At 27.2% G+C, this 20,421-nt stretch overlaps 2 protein-coding genes across 2 annotated transcripts in view; both read right to left on the bottom strand.

Moving 5' to 3' along the window:
* Positions 1 to 2,468: 2,468 nt before the first annotated feature.
* LOC111033128 (EF-hand domain-containing protein D2 homolog) lies at positions 2,469 to 6,886 on the bottom strand. Its single transcript, XM_022313728.1, has 3 exons — positions 6,786 to 6,886; positions 5,943 to 6,090; positions 2,469 to 3,569 (listed from the first exon to the last, which is right to left on the bottom strand). Exons 1-3 carry the CDS (start codon positions 6,884 to 6,886, stop codon positions 3,405 to 3,407), a joined length of 414 nt encoding a protein of 137 aa, XP_022169420.1. The 3' UTR covers positions 2,469 to 3,404.
* A 3,360-nt stretch (positions 6,887 to 10,246) lies between these two features.
* Positions 10,247 to 20,421, bottom strand: part of LOC111033119 (nephrin-like) — a 160,390-nt gene continuing 150,215 nt past the window's right edge. Inside the window, 3 exon segments of the mRNA XM_022313716.1 lie at positions 10,247 to 11,757; positions 14,574 to 14,752; positions 16,417 to 16,743. Of these exon segments, the coding sequence (XP_022169408.1) occupies positions 11,593 to 11,757; positions 14,574 to 14,752; positions 16,417 to 16,743 (671 nt within the window). The 3' untranslated portion in view covers positions 10,247 to 11,592.

Here is a 20,421-nt window from a genome sequence, read left to right as displayed (position 1 = left end):
GAATTAAAATAATTTAAAAATTGTATCATATTGACTAGAAAATGCTCACCTTGAAAAATAAGAGTTTTGTGTTGTGATATTATATTTAGAATGAATGACTAATATTTGAACAACGATTTTTGTACGAAGCATTGTTTATCGAAAAATGGTCATTTATTTTCAACGAGTGTGACTTAAACGCAAAAGATTTATTTTTTTGAAAAACTTTTTCTACAAGAAAAGATATTGAAGTTGAAGCCTGAAGGTCTCACTGCTCTAAAAAGTAATGATTGACACAACAAAAACATCCATGATTGTAGAATCAGTTCATTAATTGATCCTCTCAGAATCTAAAAATGTTTTCGGTATCTATTATCAGTTATCAGTAAGTTACACCATGTTGATTGTTGAAGTATACCATATTATAATATGTTCGCTGCCTTATATATACGAGGCGGTCCAATCCTTAAAAATAACGGTAATGGTCTATAATTTTAGTCGCAGATCGTAGATCTAAGTATCTAACTAAATAGCAAGAATGGATGAACTGTTGCATTAACTATAATATTTTTTTATCAATGGAAATATTGTAGTTACTATGATTTTTAGTAGTATATTACTACTTATTATTATCTGTGAACTGTAGTGTATATACGCCTTCACCAGTTCAACGCCGTGAGTTATGGTGATTGGTGATAGGTGACCGTAACTAAACTAAGGCCACTTAAACTGTTATTTTCCCTGGTCGAATTTTCTTAGTCTGCCGCCTACCTTTCAAATACTTTCAGTGCAAAGTAAATAATTTTCAGATAGGAAAAAAATCATAATTTTGTAAATCTAAAAATCACTATAATCCATTCGATGTCCAAAGCATGTTATTTTCATTTTATTCAGCTATGAGAACAATATTTAATATGAATAACCACGCGAAAAAACAATCCTATATTTTATTGTTTGTCAAAAAATAATTTTATAGTTTGGAATTATCTAAAATAATATTCTTCACGTGTACTTAAATTGTTTTCTTTTTACACACATCCGTTTCTTTTATTTTTTCCTACTTCTCTAACAACATTTAATAGTATACTATTTTTGTTAGATTGTTTACCTTTTGTCTCTGCCTTAAATTATTTAAATACCAAACATATATTATGATGCGCATTCCCTATTATGTTGGCAACGCGATAGTTTAATTATTTAACAATTAGTTTGTGTTTTGAATACTAAACAATATTCACAATATTTGGTGTGCGTAATCTTCTTATGGAGAATCACTCATAAAGGTGCATTTCGTGTTACCAGCCTATATAGATTCCGAGCTTTCGCGATCGAATAGTTTAGTAGGTAAACAAATTCAACTAATTGAGATTTGTAAACCAGATTATAAGAGATTATTAGTAAGTGCATACGAGCTCATGAGATTATGAAGGTATGACTCAAAATCCAGTAGGTGATATATATTTAAATCACATTAGGCTCATATTATTAATACCAGCTTGAAATGTACGCGTTTGATTTCCGGATCGCATACTCTACTGATTGTAATAAAACTCACCATCGCGTTAACCTTAAAAGTGACCCTACGTGTAAAAACATGGTTAGTGTGACTGACACAATGTATGGTTTTCCAATGTTATATTGAGATATCACATAGTTTTGTAAAATTTAACAAAAAAAGTTAATACTAAATCTGAAGTTTCAGAGTGATGACCACGACGCAAATTATAATACATAAATCCATACATATATATATATATATTATAGTTATTGATTCCGTATTATACAATTTGATGAGGATAATAAATATTTCATTGAAATATAAAATCAAAAATTATTGTTTTATTGTTTAAAATGTTTATTTTCCATAACAGTTAAGATACTGTCAATAACATGTATTCGAATAACTACTATAATCTATGGGTACTTTAAAAATTCAAATTTCTATCAGTTTGTCCAACCAATAATTTCTTTTCAACTTTTTATAATAATATGACATACAATTGGATTTGGTAAATATTAGGAAACTTTATAAAAAAAATAAGCTTTCAGATCTTTTCAGTCTAATTGCACAGAACATTTCAGAATATAACTGCAATATAACATACAGACAATATAATACAATTTTATTGTTTTAAGTTTGGAAACTTCATCAGCGTACCTACGTGTATAAATATATTATAAGACTATAATACATGTGGGATGTATACAATATTTCACTAAGGAAAATAATTTTGTACCAACTACTCACAATGAACAATATAATATTCATAGGTAGTAAATTATCTGCATATTTGATGTATTTTGAGTATATGATGATAAATGTCAGTTGCATATATTATTGTATTATACTGATTACTCATTTGTTTTTGAAATATTTCATTGAAACATCGATTTTGGTGATAAAAATATGGTTCAATGGTATTATGCAATCAACTATTAAGAACAAGAAGTGTCGTCGTGTTCGTGCATAAAATAATATATTTACCGTGTTTATGAATGCCATATGAGTGTATCTTTATTTACCATCAACCAATACAAATTCAAATATTTATGAGAAATGAATGAACTTTTAAGTCATAGAACATTATATTACTTCCTTATCATTGTACTCATATACAAGAGTAAGAGGCTTATATTTTTTTTTTTTTTTTAAGTTTTATAATATATTAGAAAATATATTGTATTGATGTGTTCTGATCAGGATAGTTGATGAAATAAAACACTTGTTGTCAAAATACTATAAAGAATTGTAAATACTATTTCATAAACATTTATCTTCTTCACATTAATGAACAGTACTTTTTTATGTGTCTACATTATAAACTATATAATTTATTAACAATAATAATAATTTATTTTTACAAGTGCGTTAATCGTGTGCTAATAAATTATCATAGATACGGTCATTTAATTTTTGAATCCTTATTTAATGCTATTTATAAAATGTGTTACAAAAATTTTCGACGTTAGTCTTGTATTTAACCTGTGGAGTGGACTTTGTGGTGTTTGTCACCCAATTGCCAATATATATTGTCGTTTGACGCTCACCACTAGTACCTATATATATATAGGCGCAATACTTCACCTGTCTAATGTTTGAGAATTTATATAATTAAGTTCCAAACCTTTATAGAAATTAGTAGTTTAACTTTTAATTAATATCGGTCATTTCAAACTTTTAAGAAACTCAAAAAAACTTGAATTTTTTCAATATTGAGTTCAAGTAACCACAAAACTTCTACCTATATATGATGGTATAGCATAACGAATGTGGCTTTCTATAATTTAGTAACAAATAACAATTATATAAAATGAAATTAGTTAATAGGTTATCAGAAAAAAATAGATGTGTGGGGGGAAGGAAAACCACCTTGAGACACTATGTATGAAGTATTATTTATGTGCAATAATCGTTTGTTCTTCATTTAATATGACATATTATTCTTGTGGTTTGCTTGAGGAGGTAATGGCTGTTTGGCTTCGAAGTATTTCTTAGCCCCTTTGACGCCCACGCGGCCGACGTCGATCTCTGGCAGGGCACACAACACTCGGCGAGCCCATTCCACGTTTTTGCGTTGCGTTATCAGAAACTGCGAAAGTTAAATTATTACAATAATATTAATAAGAACAAACAAACCCATATACACAGCACGTAAATTGGTGCTTTTTCGAGGATGAGGTCGACTAACGTAAATTATTAATTACTTCAATACAGTCTGCAGGGGGGTAGGGGGTTATCGTTTTATTTAGATATTTAATTTACACATTTGCCAATATCTTAAATGAGAATTGTATACAGTCATCGCATAGAGTTGCAGATGGCGCTAGTACAAGAAGCATATACGTGTTTGCTGTACATTGAAAAATAGTACATATGTACTAAATAACAAAGCATGCAGATGATAATACTCGATCAGGCGTAAGTGTTTCGCGAATCACTGCTCGATCGATAACCAATCACGGTTTCAGATCGCACGGAAACAAAACCATAGAAACAATGTCAAAGTGAACAATAATTTTACACGTCTTTATATTATATTTACAAGAAACATTTCGGTGCATAACGCTAGTTTTATTTATGACACTTTTAACATTTTTGGCCAACTTTGAGGATGACGCCGTTTTTCAGCGAGACTATTAATAGTTTTACCAATTTCAGCATCGGGTAGTGTGATAATAATTTCCGGCCGTGGAAACTATTTAGAATATAATAACGTCGCATACGAAGTATTTCGAAATCCTATAGGACAACATCCAGCGCTGGTCGTGCACTCAACCGTTTACACAAAGCGATTAAAATATTTAATTATAATATTTAATTTAACGCATTAACCTACAAACAATTTTCTTACGCACCCCCATACGGAATTCCGAGAATCCTAAGAGTTTAAAACAGTTTCATATCGTCCCCATCTTTTCCGATTTTCCGTGTCAACGTGGTATAATATATTGCATTAGTATAACATGCCACCCCAAGCCACACAGAAAAACGTTTAAGCGTTTTTTCTATAGCCATTCATTGTAACATAGTCATTGGGATAATACCTTTAATATTATTTTTTGTGGTATCAACCATTTTCGATTTTGTGTATTATGGCTGCAGTATGCCTTCATATTTTGTACATCGTACGATCTCATTTTCAACTGAAAATCAGTTTTCATGTTGCAATACGAAATACAATGTAATATTGTCGTACGAAATCCTGCATATTATTGTTTTTATTATTTTACTCAGGCGCGCGCTGAGAAATTAAAAATATTATGTCATTTTAGAAATTGGAGTATCTATGTCAGTGTTCACACTTGGTTATTAATTCTAAAAAATTCATTCGACGAATAATTGATATCCTAACCTTTCTCACAGTTAATATGCCGTTATCTATATCACTTAAAAAATGTTTTAAATTTCAATAGTTATATTTTAGTACCTAGTTTCAACTTTAAAGAGGATAAATGATTTTATTTAAAATGGTTTTTAAAGTAATTATTAATAATATTGTCGAATGTTAGAAATAAATTACTTTGAAATATTTTAAAATTTGTTGAGGTTTCTATTCACAAATATTTAACCTATTTATGTACTTAAATGTATTTTTGTATTATTCATTTATTCTGATTTAACATGAGCTACGAACAATAGAATTTATTATAATATGAACTTAAACACTATATCTTAGGGTATCATTTCTTAGTAAGTGCTTAATAATAATCCATAGGTACAAGTAAAACGTTGTAAAAAATAAAAAGGAAGCAAGATTCGTTGTTTTAGAAAAAAATTATGCAGCATTAGCTTATAATTGTAGACATTGTTAAGACTCTAAGAAGACAATGAATAACACAATTTGAAAAAATAGTGGTGGTTTCGCAATACGTGGTCTACATAATTTACATTGTCTACAGAACAATAATTTCAGTACCAGATATTATTATTAACATTGTTATTGTTGAAAATTAATCATTTTTTTACTAGAAGAGACAGCGTTCTATTTGAGTAGCTACTCTTTTGGATAGACTAAAGATGCAGTTTTGTATATTCAATTTTTCCGAGTTCGTTGTAGTACAGGTTCTTACTCTTTTTTAACACGTAATCTGAAATACCAATTATATTTTTTTGATATATATTTTCATTTTAAATCAACAGCATTGTTTAAAATAGGAAAAATTAAAAATTAATTTAATTAATTTAGTCTCCAGAGTTTTTAATTCTTGAATTAAAACAAAGATTTTTTCGAAAACTGGTGTTGCACTAACATAACATAATTCATCGTCTCACAGTGAACCTAAAAAATGTTTGATTTTTATTTGAATGGTTGATTTGAACTAATGTTTTTTTTTGTTACATAAATAAATAATTTTTAACTAAAAATTATATCGTGATAGTATTCTATTCAATTTTAACAGCAAACAGCAAAAAAAAATTAATAGAAGGCATGTAAATATTTAATAAACATAATCACACTGACCTCACGAAAACTTAGTTTCCCATCACCATCTTCATCTGCGTCTTTGATGAGCCGTACAATTGCTGAGTGAGTCCATGGAACACCACGCACCATCATCATTCCTTTGAGGTCTTCGACATCCAAATATCCATCGTTGTCGGTGTCATATCTAATTATTATTATAAAAATTATGCAACTTCTAAGCACACTTCAATGTCTACAATTATAATTAAATTAACTAAAATAAGTTAAATTAGTTATAAAATACCTACGTACAATTTATGGTATTGTGTATGGTTTACGTACTACTTAAACCGGCTGTTACGTATTATTAATTTGTATTTGTATTTCGACACAAAATAATTTACATTTTTCAAACATTTCATACTAAATTGTTAAATAATTGTTTACAATCATCAATAATACAACTAATAGGTACTACTAAATACTAATAATAGTTATTATTCATGTTAATATTTTTCCAATGCACTGTTTTCTATTTTTTTTCAAAGCTTAGGTACACCACCATAGTTTAAATTAGACTAAAAAAAATAACAATAAAGAAAAAAACAAATATTTCAATTCAAGACTCAACCACAAAAATATGAGTTCCAATTATATAATGAATAGTCAGGTATGTTCATGGTAGCTAAAACGAATGCACATATAAAAATATGTAAACATATGCATTGTGTTAATTATGACGGAAAAATTAAGTGCAAATACTTTAAAAGACTATTAATGTAACTATGATAGTACCTATAATAGAATTCAATTAAATTAAAATGCGATGACACTATAGTAATATTAATAATGACTAATTACAAATATCATAATATGAAATATTTTGAAAATTAACATTACCTAATAAACGTCTTTTCGTAACGTTTTATTAAATTTGGTGATAATTCAGGAAATTCTTTTAATATATATTGTCGCTCTTTGATTGAAAGATTTGAAAACATTTTTTAAATTTCAATTTAAACTAATGGTTAATACAAAACTGTTCTTATTTATTTTAATTGTACTCGTTATAAAAAACAAAAAAAGTTTTTTAGCGAAGATATCACTTTAAATAGATGATTATGAGTAGTCGATCTATCTGTTACATATTATTACAAAAACTGTTTTATTTCTGGATAGTGGTGTTATTTAAATACTATTGATCAAAACTTACCGGAAATTCACGAACATAACCATGACCACGGAAAATCGTCATTAGCTATGATAACCCCATTGAAAATTACGAACGGAGTTGTCAAATCATGATGTTTTTTATATTGTCCTCGGCCTTGGTAGTGGGTGAGAATGCGTGCACGGGGACATCGTGCAAAGGTCGGTGATGATTAATCATTTTTCAGATGCATTTCATTGAGTCAAAAAATTGCAGAATAATAGAATAATATATGTTTAATTTGTTTCATGAGCATTCAGTATGAGTGAGTACCTGTTACTTTCTAGTCTCTAGAAAATCCAAAAGACTACCAAAAACGTATTATTATTTTTATATACTTTCCTAATATGACAAATTGACAAATGTATATATTTTGTAGTATATTTCATTCCTTCTCATTTAACTAAATTTCAATAGAAAAAATGCTATACTTACTATAAACTATATACTCATTATTGCAAGACGATAAATACGGCACTGAGTAGTGAGAACTTACCTATTGAATTAAGCAATTATACTCTGCTCTTCGGCAAAATAGTGCCTTACGTCTTTCAATTAAGATTAACTCTTAGGTCTAATTAGCAAAATACTTAGCTATCCTTAAATATACATCATTATAAAATTAATTACCACTTAAGTAATGTGTTTAGTATAATTTTGTTTAGCTCTCATAAAGTGAAAAACCACACATTTCATAGTGAATTTTTAAATTTCAATCAGATGAAAAACTCTTCAATTGTTTTCAAGTCACAGAAAAAAAAATATCGAAATAAAATTGAAGAACCTGCTGAAAATAATACATTCAATAATACTTACTAATATTGAAGATTTATTCTACCTTAATTTCTTTTCCAATTTGTGCAAACTATTGAACCTAAAATATGGAATTGTTTTGTGTTATAAAACTAATTCATATCAATGGTTTAAAAAGTCCCGGATAAATATAATTTAGTAAGTTTCCTTTTGTACTTATTTTTTTTTAATATATGTTTTTCTTTATATTTTTATGAACAATTGTGTAAAATAATTTAGCTAGGTTTAAAATTTTAATAGCCTTTTAATTAAAATATTATTGCAATAACTACCAATAATTACTATTTTGAGAAAAATATTTAACATTTTTAAATCCAAAATTTATACTATGTAATCAAACACAATATTATTATATTAATTTATTATATATTGGGTTTTATTAACAATAAACATAATATGTATTCCCAACCAATGCACTATGGTACAAAATCGGCCATTAAAGTTATCTAGTTATGCCATATACTTTTTTTTTTATCTTTCTATGTCAATATCTTGAAGAAAAGTTAACCACTGTTTTCCATTGCTGAGATTTTCTAAAGATTGAGTTTATCTACGAATTATCAGTATCTTAATATTGACAATACAATTTACTGTATGACATCAAATTATAAATCATAAATACAATTTAAAAATAAAATAAAAATTCTTAAATTCAGCCTAAGTTAAATGATTTTTAAATGTATTATATTTATTTAGTAATATAAATATAAATGATTTCTAAGTATAGTTAAATTATTTACTAACCTAAACTTAGTTAAAAACTTGATAAATATAAATACCTACCAAAAGAAAGAAAATTTATTTTTGTATAAAAGATGCCTTCTTAAAAAATAAATGTTGTATTTTTTTAGTAAAAAATGAATATTATATTATGTTTTGTAGTAAAAATGAACTCTAGTATATACTCTTAGTATGTGCTCTACTACTCTATGTTAAACAGATAGAAAGTAAGAAATTTACATTTTTAGTCGTTATTGAAAAGTAATATTATACTTACCTGATTTGGAAGAAAGAAATATGAAGTGGTATTAAAATTATGGTTTTCACTGCTATTGATAATTATATTTTTAGATGTTCAGTTGTTATTTAATATCGATGTAATAATATCATTACAACAGGGGTATTTTAAGTATGTAGGTATTTCAATAGTAACTACATCTAGTATTTTCTAGTTTCTCAGTAAAATTATTACTTAGCTACGCTTCATCCAAATTAAGTGATCAATATACTTACACTCCTATAACTCATAATTTTGTAAACACGAAAATAAAAACAAAAACAAGATATGAAGAAAAAATCGTCACATGTATATTTTTGTTGAACAATTTTGTAACGATTGAATAATAATCAAACACAATTTACACACTTACTCAGTAATAATAATAAATTAATTTTAGTAATAATAATAGTTTTAATAATATTAATAACCGTCCTTAGGACAAAACGAACAAATTTTGATCGATATATTATTTAATATGTATTTATTATATTATGCATAATTCTAAATAGATATGATAGAAGTATATATTATTATTATTATTAAATGTATATTACACATTAAATTGTATATAAACACACACGGATAGTATTTGTAAATTAAACTTCGATCGAATACACATTAATTATGGTCGAAAGAAAAATAGAATTAACTTCTAAACAGAGTTGGCATCTTATATGTGCGAATACGATTACACTTATTGACTTATATTTAATTATATTATATAAGTAGCGACAACGTGAATAAAACAATTTTTTTCTAATTATGTAAATATTTTTTTAAATTAATGAACATAGAACTATTAAAAACTTAAAAAAAAGTTATTACATAATATTATAATTTAAATATTAATTATATTATTCATGCGTTGATACTTGATAGTAAAATGATTATTAACTCTAATATAACACTATAATAATATAGCACAATATAGACCATATAAACCGAAAGTCAAAAAAGAAATAAACTAATAAATAATAAAATTTTGATACATATTAAAAAAAAAACTGTAGTAGTAATTGTAAACTCAGTTGAAAAACTAAATACTAAGATGAAACAAAGTTATTCAATAGTTAATTATTAGTTGAACAAAATAGTTTTCATAAACCATTACCTAATATACGAATTGTGATGTACATGATAAAATCGCGAAAAAAAATGTTTATTAATTGTATAAAAGAATAGTAGTAGTTTCTAATGTCTTACAAATTAAATAAACATTTGTTAGGTAACTGATAACTGATAATAATATATAATAATAAATTGATAAAATAAAAATATATTTCACAGATCTCAAAAAAGCTACACAAAATATAAAATAAAAATGTATAAATGTCGTGTGTGTTTTTAATGTAAAAATGTATTATAATATATCATAATTAATATTTTGTTTAGGTATATAATTAAACTATTATACCTATAAATAAATAATAACTACGGGTAACTCGTTATCTTTATTGATACCGATATTTATTATTAAATATTTACATCAAATATAATAATATTTATATCAATAATAATAAAAAGTTTATACACATTTTTTTAAATGTCATACCTTATCTCTCAGTAGACTAACGACGTCGCTGGTGCGCGAATCAATGACAATTTTATTTCAACAATTGTTTTCCAACTTTATAAATACAAACAACAACAATATTATTACCTAGCCATAAATATAATAAATTTAAACACTTATAATTTGAAAATCATTTTTTACAAAAATTATAACACTTAACAACTACTGTCCTCCTGCAAAGAACCAGCAGTTTTGGTAATTTAGTAAATTACACACTATAGATGTTATAATATAGATATTATTATTATACAGTTTTACATGGTTAGATTAAATTTGATATAGTTAAATATTAAAATGAAGTTGCAAGGAATTCGTCTAGTCGCCTCACATTCAACACATGTTGTAGTATTATGGAGGACGTTTCCAAGATTGGTACCACGTTTATAAAAAAGATATTTGTACGAAAAAAATTGTTAAAATTAAGCGGGTATTGGAATCTGATTTAAAAAATAAAAACCGTCAACTTGAAATAATTGTTGAGTTACACACGATTTTGATTTAGTACAACGAAACTAACACGAACGAACTGAATTATTACGCTATGTTTCAGCTGGTGCGTCACACTAACCTAAACAATTTTCGTACTAAATTTGACGTATAATTAATAAACTTGAAGGTCAGAAGCATTACATAGTGTTTCATGAGATAATATGAATTAAGAAACAGATAATATTGATAATAACAATTTTATTCCAATATATGTTAACTATCATTGTCGTGATTAAGACATTCCAGTAAAAAATTTCAAAATTTCAGTATGAAGTAGTTCAAAAACCAATTTAGAAGACCATAGACTGGCAATTATTATACAAAAATTTATTCAGTAGAATTTAAAATGACAAACACTTGGATGCAACATGAGTACAAATGTTAGAAACGAACAGGGGAAAAATAAATGGAGGAGAAATCTTTGTATAATATACATTTAGGAAGTTCTTAACAAAATACATTCACAATACAATTAATAATTATAATAATATTGGGTAATATTAGTGATAATAATAATAATGATAATAATAATTAGGACTATAGGACTATGCATTTTATGTAGCTATACACACTACATAAAACAATATTATCATACGAAAACATGTTTGTAATAATATAATATTTAAACGCAGCTTTCCTGTTGGCTAGACATCAATGGAGTTCGAACCGTAACGATTTCCCGATGATGGTAAGGTGGTAACCGGGATGATACCGCTATGGTTGTCGACATATGTTGTTCAGGCCTATAACCGTTGTTGTTATAACCGGGGCCAATTGATGTAGCGGGCTGTAATCAACATTAAACAATTTTAAAATTAAAATTGATCTTTGAAAAATTAAATCACCCCAAACATTATTTATCTAAATAATATATTTGTATTATGTGTTTAATCCTTAAGTATCATAATTCAAATATATTAAATATTTGAATTTGTGAGACAAATTTATTAGTCAACTCAAATATAACTGCACTGTAATGAGTCATTATACTAATGACTATTATATTATATCGTTCATAAAGCTTAAATATTAAACACGATGGAGTGATAGATTTACAGAATTGTAGTATATGAATATGAAAAGTAAGCAATTGTTTAAAATTCGGACTATGAGTCTTTATTTTAGTTCATTTTTATTTCAATGCATAATTGTGTACTATTTTAATATAATATTAATAATTTATTAATACATAATTCATTTATACGTTTTACATTTTGTTATGTTGATAGCGTTTCTTTTAAATATAATTTCGTAATATTATATTATTCAATATTGAGCATTTTTGTTGAATTCTATAGTTAGTAATAATATATACCTAATGTTGTATGTGCCAACCAGTTTGAGGCCCAAAAAAGTTAAATGAAAAATACAAACTATAAACAGGATGCCATTCTCAATAATAGGCCAATGAAGCAAATGAGCTGAGGAAGCACATTATAAAATTATATTTGTGGATGTAAGGACTATGGTATGAGAGCAGCGGTGGTTTTGACGAGTACGATACGTTTGTTTGATTGTGTCTGATATTTTTATGTTTGATTTAAAATAATAAAAGTAATTTAAATATTGTGAATTCTAATTGTCATCTCAATTTTGTATACCTCACTGAGGTATGTATAATATTATAAAACTTTGTAGCTTAATATTAATCTATCCCCAGCACAATATTTTAATTTACGAATACTAAGAACCAATTAAAATGTTTTTTTTTTTAAAGAAAATGTGTGAAGGTTTTCAATTTATCAAATTAAATCACTTGATTTCCTTTCACGAAATTGATTACACTGAACGTCAAGCAGAATTGATTTTCTATTTTATGTACTTATAGGTAAGGGATGTGATAATAGATTTGCTATAATCACTTCAGGGGTGTTTCAGGATTTGAGGTAATGTATATCTCACAAACTTCTCGACTTATAGGTACCCAAAATGTTTATCCAACTTAAGTTTTACCAACCAATTATAAACGGTCGTACAGATTTGTGATTAACTAAATGTATAGTGGTTTACCCGAAAATAGTTGTTCCAACGAATATAAACGACAGTATTAATATTTGACATACATTTATTTATCATCAAAGTACCCAATCTATTATATTTTATGGATATATTATAAAAAAAATCTCAGTAAATTTGAATTATATTATTATTAATTTATGCATACTGCTTGTATGCATGGTTATTTATATTAAAAACAAACAAAATATAAAACCCAATAATTTATAATTTTTTTTTTTAGGTAAATTGTAGGTACTGAGATATAGAGAGAAAATAGATGAAAAAATAATAATTAAAAAAAGGGTACCTACCATATAAAAAAAACAATATTATATGCTAAAATACAAATAACGGTATAAAATATTTTGTAATATTCATTAGGTTTTAATTAATAAATTAATAATACTAATAATAGCATAATATATCATAAATGTATGTAATATGCGGTGTAATAAATTGAACATTCTAGATGATCTTTATACACCTGATGTCATAGGATGTCATATTATTGTGGTTACCATTTTTATTTAACGATTTATGTTTGTCGAGGTTGTATATTATATTTAGATGCGTTTGTCATATATGCATATTAATCTGAATTAATAATTATTTCAGATTGATAAGACCATAGCAATTAATACATTTACCAACATAGTATTATTTAATATTTTGGATTACACTATATGTATAATATTTACTATATGCATACCAAGCCCCTATTGTAATCGAAGTTTTCATGAAATGGATATCCGATAGGTACATATAATTCGATCCTAGTGATCAAGATGTTTTTATTCTCATGTATTGAACACAAATTATGTCCGATTCTTGAAATGGATAAGTACCGTTAATTTACACTTAGTGTACATTTTTTTTTATACTTCTTGCATCGGTACTTTTTATAAAATGGTCATCGAAAAATGACTGGTTTAACCGTATAATTTTAATTTATATCAAAATAATAAACTAATAATATAATTACTAATATCAAGCTATGAAATAAGTAATTACTTCTTTTCATTAATTGAATATCAATTAAGACGTATTTAGTATACAATTTTTGGGGAATAGTGTTGCATATTATTCAGAAATGCAATTGCAGCATATGTTAATAATTAATAACTTAGATATGCCATGAATGTGTTATGTGTTATACTATTTCAAACATTATATTTAAATTTTAACATTAGGCAGTTTATCATTTTTTTTATAATTACACAATGCTGCTTTGGAATTTCCTGGTAACCATTTCACAAAAAGTTCTCCGTGCAGTGTAAATTAAAAATAATTGTTTCCACGTTTCTCGAAATTAGTCATTACATGAACATTTTGATTACACTATATGAGTGAGACAAAAATATTTTGAAAATAAAATTGTTAAAATATATTTAGATAACTATATTAATATATTATGCTTCAAGAATCGAGAAGAGCATCCCGTTTTACTTAAATAAAGATCCTATCATTTAACTGTTACTTTATCGTTGTGATAATAACTTCACGGGATATTACATAATTTAGATTTAGATTTTTAAAAATCGTTATCATTTTATTGTTACAATAAACTATGAACTTAATATCAAATGAAATGCGCAGTGGACTCACGTTTCGGATTGAACTGACGGATGGGCGCGAGCCAATACCGTCGACCGGAAGTGTCGGGTAACCGGATCGTTCATCGTCTGATGATTCGGCAGCATCCAAGTTTTCATCATCGTCGTCATTTAATCCCATCATCGGCTGTTGTTGGACAACACGGTATCCGATATTGCCTCTGCTTCCGCCTAGATTTATAAAATATATATTATAGTAATCGCAATAATGATCATCGACAAAAATACAGTTTTCAACAAATAATTTCATACGGTAGGTACGCAGCGTAACATATTTAGGTAGGCTCACCACAATTATAATACAATATTTGGAATGCAGTGTTCCCGAAACGTTATAGGTAGATTATGTTGTTTGTTCGAATGCTGTAATAACGGAACTTCAATTTGATATATTCGGTGTGTAGAAAAATCGTTTCGGGATCACTTGGCGGAAATATATCGTTTCGGATAGTAAACTGTACCATATATTATGACGTATATACCGTATACTGTAAGTTGTTATCGGTATTTCATCGTTACAAAAAAAAAAATATATATATATTTATGTACAGCTACCTGTGCCTTTTATAATAAAGTTTCGAATTTTTTACACGTATAATGACTTCGACCCGTTGACCGGTGAGTCGTTTAAGCGTGAGGGAAAAGTCATTATTAATGGGTAAAGCGGTCACTCAACGTAACTTAAGTGAAATCCAATTTTTAAAAAAACTTGAAAATTTATGCGGGACTGACTTTGAATTGCACCAGTCCAGAAGTTCACCGTTCATATTGGAATATCAAATAATTTTCCACATGACGTCATATCGAGATCAGAAGAACGAGGTAAGTAGATGTATAAAGTATATGATCGCTTAAATTATATTTGTTAAATAACCTTTAAGCTAGAGTAAAATAAATCAAAAATGACACAATGGTTCCAAGAGAGCAGTGTTAATTGTCGGATATCAATAAACGAGAAAGAAATTGTTGGATAATTTAATTGATTTATTTACTAGCTAAATTACTAAACATATCATTGTGTAATACAAAATATTTTTTATTAGAAAATGTACTAGAAAAATGCAAGGAAATAAGTGTTTTACACGATTAATTAGAAAACTTAATAACAATATTGTTTAAAAATTGTTTATAGTTAATATAGGTTTTTATGTTTTTATACTTTATGGCCCATAAATAAATAATTTGATTTTTTACTAATTTAACCAGTTTAACATTAATTAAAATCGCGCGATTAAACTTGAAAATTTGATTACATTTTTTAGAAAAAAAATCAAAACAATAATTTATGGTTGCACATAACACGAAATTAAAATGGAATTTAAAAAAAATTCTGGAAGTCGAAACCATTAAACAGTGACTATATCAATAGAATATAGTAGCTCTATACTACTATATAAGTAGGTTCCCTAAGAATATAGGGCTACGGAGGTTATCGATTGAATCCAATTCAAAAATGCCTAAATGAGTTACACAATATTTATAACTATATTTAGGTATAGTATCTATGTCACACGCCATTATCCAGATCCCCTATCATGATTCTGCTTTAACTTTTGCTAAGATCATAATAATTTGTTCTAAATATCAATCGTTTAACATTTTAATTTTATTTTGGTAAATTTGTCATCTATTTTGACAATATCATATATTAAAATATATAAAATAAGAATTACTATATTAAATATTATATAACATAATATTATATATTATATTTTAAAATATTATTTCGATGGGAACCTAATAGGCATATAACTATACAATGGATAGTTTTAAATAAAACTGTATTGTAACTGAAGTTGAAATTGAAATAAATGAAAATCTGTTGTTGAACGCACTTTTGATTTTTGTCGGCGGGATAAGGTCTGGATTTTTGTCTGGGTCGGATGCCGCCGCTGCGTACTCGTCGTCGTCATCGTCCGCTTTCTGCTTGCACACAGCGATAACGGCAGCCCCACCGCCAATACCTCCTCCCATAACACTGCCAGTTCCGGCCCCGCACAAGTCTTGCCGACGCTGGTTCCGGTGCCGCTGAGATCGCACACGGAGCGCGCACATCACCGCAGCTGCGGCCACGGCTGACACAATGGTGATGGCCAAGAGGCCGGCCACCACTGGCGTCAGCCGGAAACGGTCGTTGCCACCGGCTCCTACGGCAGACGAACCTGTCAAACCAAAATGAAACAATATTATTTATATATTATATTATGTATATGTGCAGCGTCGAGCTCAGAAAGTAAACTTAAATGAAGTTTTGCGTGAAGAAAAATTAATTTTTATCACGGTAACCTGATCGCTGAAACCAAAGTCACGAGAGAAGCAACAACTACGTCGTTACGTCAAAAAGAATTTTGAAAGTCGTTAGTAGTTCTTGTTTATGATGAAATAAAGTAGGCAGTAGGAACCATATGTCATTGCAGTGATTAAAATTCATGGCTTTGTGCACTGTACATTTTCATAAAACTTTTATTTCAATTAAAATTAAATTAAATTACCATTGATTACTTATTAGTTTACTATGATAATAAGCTATTATTGATAGGCACTAACTATGGCCAATTTTTATTATGCATCAATATTGCCTATACAGGACGCCGTATAATCGTAATTATTGTTTTATTATAGTATTGTGTATAGTATCATGATAATATTTATCAAATACCGAAGAAATGTTTTGAACAGTGACAATTGATGTTAAGATGAAATAAATGAAAAACATCTCACCAAAGACATTTATTATACCCAAATATTATTTAAGACACGAATTATACTGCTGTATGTATAATATGTCTCAGCACTGATGGAATAATATAATGATACCTACTAGGTATTTGCGGTGGCAAACACGACGTAGAAAAATGCAATTTTTTTGAACATTTTAACGAGTCACGCATTGTACTCACAATTAGTGGAGTGGGTTAAATAATAAATATTATTTATTTTTAGTTAGTATCAACTTTCACCGCTTTATAGTATTACAGGACAGCCGAAATATTACGAGTGCTGTTATCGCGGACAAATCCAAACGATTGGTAAATATAATATATATACTATAAATCTGACTATATCAAAAATAGGTTAACTGCAAAAGTTTTCGAATTTTGAAATACCTTCACGCGTTTGCCCCCAGAGGAAATTACATGGCTGTGCTGGTGATATTGAGCGAACAATCTAAACATTTTCTTATCGAATGACAAATTTATGCGTTGGTGGATTGCAAATTTAATGTATACAAATCCGTCCGTAAATTTGAATAAAACAACGCTTCTAGCGTTCACAAATAAATTCTATCCTCTAAATTAACTACATTGTGGGGACCCCTATTATAGTTAATATAACATAATATTAATTATTTTACATTTTGTGTGAACCTGTGTTTTGTTTACGTATAATAATATTATGTACCTACAGGTTACACCTACAGATAGTACCCGTTTCTGAAGGTTTATACATATTCCAACTATTCACATGTTGTATTACAATACTTATATATTATTATTATTATTATTATTATGATAATTTTTATATTGTTTACGGCTGATACAAGTAAATCACGTAAATAAATTCGTCTGAAAATAACGATTCATTTTATAAATATTTTAACCGCTGGCTTTTAGTTTTTGATGTACACAACACGGAGAGCTGTCTTAATTTCATTTTTATAACTTGCAGTGGTTATGACTTTTGAAATATTTTTTTAGTCTAAGTATAGCTCAATTTTATATAATGTTATTGAGAAATGGTGTGTACATAATTTTGGTAATTGTATAAATATATTTTTAATGTGCAAGATTAACCTTTGGCTTTTGTGTTCATTATTTTACATACTATTTACATAAAATGCGTTATTACATTTATTATATTAGTCTTATACATGATTTGTTATTTAAAATAATATAATTTCATAAGGTAAAAATGTTGCTTGCATTTGGTACAGTAAAATTGTTGAATTTACAAATTTAATTAGATCTAGATCTTTTGTTGATTAGATTATAATGATACAGGTAAGTACCTATATATTATATTGTGTAAATGTATATATTTTTTGTTTTATATTAAAAACGGCTATTGAAATGTTATAATATTTTCAAAGTATATAAATATAAAGTTGTTGTACAAAATTAAACGATGTCAATTAAACAATTTTTTTTTAAATAGTCAGTTATCACTTAAGAAGAGCACTAAAAAATAATTTTTATCAAAACTTGTAGGTATAATATTATGTATATATTTAAAAAAAAACTAACTGCATGTAAGAATTAGTGTATGAACAAGTTGAATATGAAACATAAAACTAATAAAGTAGTTTATTAAAAAATAAAAATGAAGTATTATTACAGTGAAATATAATCAAATGCTTACAACTTTTACGAATAAAATATATATACATACATATTTCAAACTTTATATAATATGAGAATATGTTAGGTTTATCGTTGTTGTTCGAATTTACATTAGCATACTTATAATACAACTTTATTCAAATCTTATTTTATAGTTTTATGGAAAACTATTTCTTTTATAGTAATTGCATGTCTTAAGAACTCAAAACTTATGGTATAAAAGTACATTTCTAGAAAATGTCGAGTGCGGTATGCGGTATGCATAGGTATGGTTTAGGATTTTAGATACAAATAATCTCGTATTAAAATTTTTCTTGAGAAAATAAAATCTGTACCAGAACCTTCATAAATAGTCATTGGATATTATGTAATGTATAGTCTGTATTATGGTGGACGTTATAGCTCAAGATATAAAAAACATAGAAGAAGCGTCATCTTTTGACGACGCATACGATAGAGAGAAATGGAGAGGTTTTGTGATGGCAGCGATGGCACTTAATGGGCCGATAAGCTGAAGAAGAAGAAGAAGAAGATAGTCTGTATTATACTATCAAATGTTTTCTTATGTTGATATTTTGCGAATTATTGAAATTCTTTTACAACGAATCAACGAAAAACACATTTTCAATATTTAATACCTTGGTACATATTATGAGTACCTGTGCATAAATTGTTATATTTATTTGGAACTCCAAATTGTTATTGTTATAGCTGGAAAGCTTTGTTATGAATGGTAATTAATGATGATTGATTGATTTTATTATATTCCTTTTATAAATTGTGTACATAACGGAAATTACCGGTTTTCGTAAACAAATTATGTAGGCCTTTGTTTAAATATCGATCTTATCCATTTTATATAACTTAATGGTATGTTATGTCAGTATTGCTTTTAAAAAATATGTATTTTGTGCTATCCCGGTATACTTGACTCATTTAATCTAAACAATAGAATTGTTACTATAGGAAATAAATTAACTTTATTAACTTATGCATGAATAAGTTAATATCTCAGCCGAGCCTATATACATGCAAATGCGTGAACGTAAATTTAATATATGCATAATACGTTCATCTAAAGAACGCCGCGTAGAGGGGAAAAAAAATTAAAATACCAGTTGCCCTGGAGGGTATGGAAAGGGAAATATTTTTAAGTGATTTTGTTGTATAAAAAATAACTATTTTACAGGTTTCCATTTTTCATTCATTTTATACGAGTATAGATGTTATGAATATAGAATATATAATACATAAATATGAATATATTTTAAAATTAAGTGGAAAAAAACAACATTTTTAACCATGTAATACTAAAATGTACTAGTCTCGAGTGGGAGTGGAGGTTATTTAAAAAGTACGCAGTGTGTATTAGATCGCGAAAGGTACATAATTGAACCAGAGTAAACAGATATGGAAACATGATACACATAAATGGTTATGACAATATAATATTATATCTTTACAAGACATTATTTATGCATATCTTTCAGTTTTCCAGAG

The sequence above is a fragment of the Myzus persicae genome, unplaced genomic scaffold (assembly GCF_001856785.1).
Source record: "Myzus persicae strain clone G006 unplaced genomic scaffold, MPER_G0061.0, whole genome shotgun sequence".
NCBI classification, from domain to species: domain Eukaryota; kingdom Metazoa; phylum Arthropoda; class Insecta; order Hemiptera; family Aphididae; genus Myzus; species Myzus persicae.
This window is presented reverse-complemented; position numbering and strand designations above follow the sequence as displayed.

Excerpts from the sequence above, each read along its gene's own strand:
- LOC111033128 (XM_022313728.1), bottom strand. The coding sequence starts at position 6,886 with ATGTTTTCAAATCTTTCAATCAAAGAGCGACAATATATATTAAAAGAA. Across the intron at positions 6,091-6,785 it reads TACGAAAAGACGTTTATTAG|ATATGACACCGACAACGATG; the intron begins GTAATGTTAATT and ends AATAATAATTAG. Across the intron at positions 3,570-5,942 it reads GGAAACTAAGTTTTCGTGAG|TTTCTGATAACGCAACGCAA; the intron begins GTCAGTGTGATT and ends TAACTTTCGCAG.